At 34.4% G+C, this 5729-nt stretch overlaps 1 protein-coding gene across 1 annotated transcript in view; it reads right to left on the minus strand.

Moving 5' to 3' along the window:
* NUP107 (nucleoporin 107) overlaps nucleotides 1-5729 on the minus strand; it is a 45707-nt gene that overhangs the window by 8130 nt on the left and 31848 nt on the right. Inside the window, exons 18-24 of the mRNA XM_007463563.1 lie at nucleotides 3680-3749; nucleotides 3244-3362; nucleotides 2498-2536; nucleotides 2045-2195; nucleotides 1600-1712; nucleotides 574-676; nucleotides 7-114 (exon numbers count right to left, since the gene is read on the minus strand). Of these exons, the coding sequence (XP_007463625.1) occupies nucleotides 7-114; nucleotides 574-676; nucleotides 1600-1712; nucleotides 2045-2195; nucleotides 2498-2536; nucleotides 3244-3362; nucleotides 3680-3749 (703 nt within the window). The remainder of the gene's footprint in view (nucleotides 1-6; nucleotides 115-573; nucleotides 677-1599; nucleotides 1713-2044; nucleotides 2196-2497; nucleotides 2537-3243; nucleotides 3363-3679; nucleotides 3750-5729) is intronic.

Raw genomic sequence — 5729 nt, forward strand, 5'->3', positions numbered from 1 at the left:
CAGCAGGAAGTGGGCTCTCCATTCCTTGTTCCTCCCACTGGTTATAGATTTCTGCTATTGAATCCTGAGGAATTTTCACAAATACTTCTTTTGCAGCTTCGTGCTTTTTTGATGCTGTGAAAAAGATATACAGTTTTTCAATACATATGGATTTCCATGTAATGGTTTCTAAAGGAATCAAATTATTGGTTTGCAACTTTCACAGCTACTTGTAACCATTTCAGGTCTCAAGGTACTTCTGTTAAAGGTCTGGGTGATCTCTCTACTTAATGGCTGGGCTTTTCCTTATTTCAATGTAACAGTCACAAAAGGATTCATTAAATGCAATTACTTTTACATACTTTTCTGTGTCTTAAAAAAAAAGCAATTCAATTTTTTCAAAGCCTTGAGATTATATGCAAAATTGAGTAGGACAGGAAGAGTCACTATTAAATATGTTTTGTTTCACAATACCAGCCGTAACAGTGGCTGTTTTGTACTTTACCCTACTGGAAGGGTTGGAAAAACAAACAACAAAGTTCTAGAACAGAACAAAAACTTAAAAAAATATATATATATAAAAATACAACATACCCAAGAATTTCCTCATTATGGCATTGCCTTGTTTTAGTGCTTCCGCCCTCTGTGATGGGTCAAATACCAACCAGTCAATTACATCGATTTTTAAACGGTCCTCCTATTCATTTAATTGGAAAAAAAAAATGTCAACTGTGTTTTTTCTAAGATATTCTGCAAATTAGTAGAACCAGCTTATGTCTGTACTTCTAGTGAATATCTTCCCTCAGGTTATACAAAATGAAAGAAAACAGCTTTTCTTAGTTTATTTTCACATTTAATAGGTCTCTATTAAATTACAGAAAAAACTTACTGGACTGTGAATCTGGAATTATATATGTGATGTCCCACCAACTTAATCACGTAATTCCTTTAAGTGCTACTCTAAAATTTTTTTCTTTCCTAGATAAAACTTTCTATTCTTTTCTGAAAATAGGAATAAGTAAGCTACATAAAAGTTAGTGATTGATCGGGACTTCCCTGGTGGTCCAGTGGTAAAGAATCCACCTTCCAATGCAGGAAACTAAGATCCCACATGCTGCGGAGCAACTAAGCCCACGTGTCTCAATGAGAGAGCCCGTGTGCCGCAAACTACAGAGCCCATGTGCTCTGGAGCCCACACAGCATAAACAGAGAGAGAAAACCCATATGTCACAACTAGAGAGAAGTCCACGCGCCAAAACGAAGAGCCCAACCGCCACAACGAAAAGATGCCGCAATGAAAAGATCCCGAGTGCCGCAACTAAGACCCGACTTAGCCAAAAAAGAAAAGTTAGTGACTGATCAAGTATCTAGAATAATCTGATGAGCAAAAATCCAATGCTCACGTTTTTTCCATTAAATAAACTTCCCTTAACATAATACTACTATTAAGCAATTCCTTACACAAGACCTTAAGTTTGCTGCCAATTTTTATAACTTGGATGACAACGAAAAATTCTTAAAGAAAGAAGCCAGAGTATTTTAAGGTAGAAGTTCACAAAAGCATAACATGAGGGATTATCAGGAGTTATATAACACACCTCTCTCTTCCCCTCATGTTACCTCAGTAGTGCCAGTATCTAGGGCTGGGGCCAGGTCATGATGACTGAATTCACCATTATCTTTCTTCCGAATATTCTCAACTACGGTTTTTGTTATAGTTGCAATATCCAAATCTAAAGAATTTTTTGAAGAAACAAAAACAAGAATTAATCGTTCACACCAATATCCTCTAAACAGTCACAATGATTTGGTAAATTTGGGATAATACTTCTTTAAAAATATGTAAAATATGAAAGACATTATAAAAGAAAATGCCAAAATTAAGAGATATTTTACACGAGTTATAGTATAGGTTCATTCCTAAAACAGAATTTCACTGAAAACCTCATTCCTTTTTTACCTCGTAAGAGAAACAGGATTTAAAACTAGAAGGCTAAATGTTACTAAAGCCAAAATGATAATCTGCCTACAAAGCCCAGTAGATGAAGTTCTCAACCACTTTTACCTGCTTCTTTAGCCAGCTCCAGGCAATGGTGGCGCTGTTCAAATTCTGTAACACCTTCCAAAAATAGTGCATACTGGGCAACAGCGAGGTCTTGAGGTAAATGACAGGTATAAAATGCTATGAGATTTGTATGTTTCTCATTTATTAAAAGCTAAAAAACAAAAAAAGGATCAAAGTATGTCAATAATAAAACAAGTTCTAGGATCAACAATGCTTTTTAAAAAGTTCACTTCAAAATTTCAAATATATTTAGGAGGGATTCATACAGATATAGATTTGTGCTGCTAAACAGAATTTTAAATTCCAAAGAAAGTATTTATGACAATTAAAAGACCTTTATGGATTCTGATGACTCTCCTGCCACTAGATATTAAAATATTATCATTCTGATTTTTGTTTTCATTAAAATAGTAAAAAAAAAAAAGAATATAATTGTGGTTTCTCAAAGTTTACCTGTATGTATGTCTTTAAAACCTCAATGGAAACTTCTTCCTTCATAGGAAAAAAGATATAATTATTAAATTATAAATATAACTGCTTATGTGTACCAGCAATATATCTAATAAAAATTCCACTATAATGATTTAATGACTTTTAATACTTACCACTGAGCAATAACTACATGCAATAACTAAGTGCTTAGCAAAGTTCATGTATTGCCTTACCCTAACTCTTTGTGGGTAGTTACTATTATTGTTCACATTTTACAGAGGAAGAAACTAAGACCTAAGGAGATTTACCCAGAATTACACAGCTAGAAGCTGCTGAGTAAGAATATGAATCCAGGATTCTTACTCCAAAACCCAAGCTTTCAACTACTGCATCATTCTGCCTTCTACATGTACTCTGACCAAAATGTTACCAATCATTTAGGACAGAAGAAAAAGAAAAAAGAAAACAAAGGTTTAAGATCTCAGAGAACTTAGTCTGGTTCAGTTAGCTTAGCTGGTTGATTTAGAGTTGGGTACTGATGAGGATTAAACTTATAAACTGTCCAAAAACCAGGTAACCACCAGCATTCTGCAGCCACAGATTAGAACCCTAACAAGTAACCTGCAGTGAATTATCATCGAGTGACCATATGAGACTATGGTCACCATTTCCAGAAAACAACAACCAAAAAGTAGCATGTTTTCCTGACAATAGGTGTATAAAGCATCAGTCTTGCAGAGACGGGTATACAGCTCATTTTTATTTACTTTGGTCTGTAGTCCCAGAGTGCGGAAAAACAAAATGAGGTGAGTCATGAAGCGAAGGAGGTGTCCAGGTAGATTGTTTCTGCTTTTGGAAAGCCATTTGCTAAATTCATCCATCAGACCTGTAAGCCATCAAAGCAAAGATGCAACAATAAGGGATAAAAATCAAAAGAAGAGATATAAACACCATCCAAGGACATTGTATTCCTATACCACTACCAGTTCACTATCTCATTGTTAAGAACCATCATATAAAACAGACTCTGGATTAAATTCAAACTTTATTTTCTAAAAATTAAGTAAATAGTTGCATTCAGATACATTGATATTTACAGAGATGACAAAATGTGGTAAGTCATATGCACTGTTTTGATAACTTTTTACAAAATTACTAAAGAAAACAAAGAACTCATACAAAGTGAAATAAAATATATCTTACCATCAATGTCTCCCAGGATAAGGAATTTTTGAACTATATGATAATGTTCTTGATTCTCTTCCAGAACTCTCTGAAAAAGTTTTTACATTTTCCATAAATCTACTATGGTCATTCTGCAGTATGTACTCATTGGTAAGCTAAAAATGTCAACTTTTGAAGGAACATATACAAAGAAAAAGCTGGAAATGAAGGGTCTTAGGAGACCAAAATAAAGTAAAATATGAGAAAGATACTGCCCTTGGAATATATACTCAAGGCTCAACGTTATCTTTGAAAGCAGAGAATTGCGATAAAACAATTTAATCTCTGTGAATGTTATGAAACTTTTATTTTTTATATTATACTGCAGTTTTCCTTGGCAGTCCGTGGTGAACCAGAAAAGAAGGGCACATGTGACCAAATCAAAATAAACTGTAAGATTTCCTTCAACATAAACAGTGGTTCTTGAAAGCATTCTTTGGGTATTCTCTTCTGCAAATGACACCAAAAGTAACAAAACCAATCAAAATAGTGATTAGGCAGAGAGTAAACAAAATTTACAAGTAACCTGCTGTTGGATTTTTTTCTGAAGCAAATAATTCATATATTTTTGGTCAAATATATTTTGATTTTCATTTGTCTAAATTTTCTTCCAACATTTTTTCTTTTTTACATTCAAATGTTTGCTCCCTCTGGAACTGATTTTAATACATGGCATGAAGCAGAGATCTAGCTTTGTTGTCTTCCAGATGGAAAGTCAATTATGTCCATACTATGTATGTAAATAAACCATCCCTCTTCCTCTGAAAGGAAAAGTCATCTCTGTCATCTACATCTATTAAGTTCTCATATATATTTGGATCTAATATGGATTTTCGTATTCCGATGATCTATTTATTCCTGTGACAATTCGATACTGTTTTATTGTATCTTTATACTGTTTTATTATTGAGGAAGGCAAACACCCTATTAATTATTGTTCTTTTCTCGCCATTCTCACTTATTCTTTTTTTTTGCGGTACACGGGCCTCTCACTGTTGTGGCCTCTCCCGTTGTGGAGCAAAGGCTCCGGACGCGCAGCCTCAGCGGCCATGGCTCACGGGCCCAGCCGCTCCGCGGCATGTGGGATCTTCCCGGACTGGGGCACGAACCCATGTCCCCTGCATCGGCAGGCGGACTCTCAACCACTGTGCCACCAGGGAAGCCCTCACTTATTCTTCTACTTGGAAATTTTCTGTTCAGAAATAATGCCCCAAAGCATTAGGTTTCAATGTTAATTTTGGAATGACTGATATTTATATCAAATCACCTCATCCAGGAATGTGGTATATCTATTTATTTGTGTCTTTCAATAGGATTCTATAGTTTTTTTTATGAAGGTCCTCAAACCCTTGGTTAATTTTATTCCTGGGTATCTTATAGTTTTGGTCAATAATTTAAATGGGACCTTTGCAGGGAGCTAAATCCTTTTCTAACTAGCTGTAACAATTACAAAAAGGATATGATTTTTTTCATAACTTTGTCTTGAATTTAGATACTTTAAAAATTCTCTTATTAATTCTAGTAACTTACTGCATCTTGAGTTTCTAGATTTACACTCTCATCATATGTAAATGCTCCCCCGTTTCTAAATTTGTATCTATTCCTTGACTTTCTTGTTTTATTTTCATTCATTGGAATCTCCAAAACAACAGACTGGCAAAAAAAACACTTGATAAGAGAAAGCACTACATTTTTTTTACTATACAAAGAACTCTTATACAATAATAAGGAAAAGATAAAATCCAACAGAAAAATAGGTGAAAGCTCTAAATAGGAAATTCAAAAATGGTCAATAAACAGGAAAATTTTCTCAGCCTTATGAATAGACAGGGAAATATGAGAAGAACAGTGAGTTTCTATTTCCCAGCTAATCTGATGGATTGGCATAAAATACAAAAACTGTGATATCTGGGACTAGTGAGAATGCAGGGAAATAGCCACATTAATAAATTACTTGTAGGAGTATGAATTAATTGCTACAACAAGGAAATTAACTTAATATACATATACCCTTTAACCCAACATTCCT

Source organism: Lipotes vexillifer, unplaced genomic scaffold, assembly GCF_000442215.2.
Source record: "Lipotes vexillifer unplaced genomic scaffold, Lipotes_vexillifer_v1.1 scaffold602, whole genome shotgun sequence".
Classification (NCBI taxonomy): Eukaryota; Metazoa; Chordata; class Mammalia; order Artiodactyla; family Lipotidae; genus Lipotes; species Lipotes vexillifer.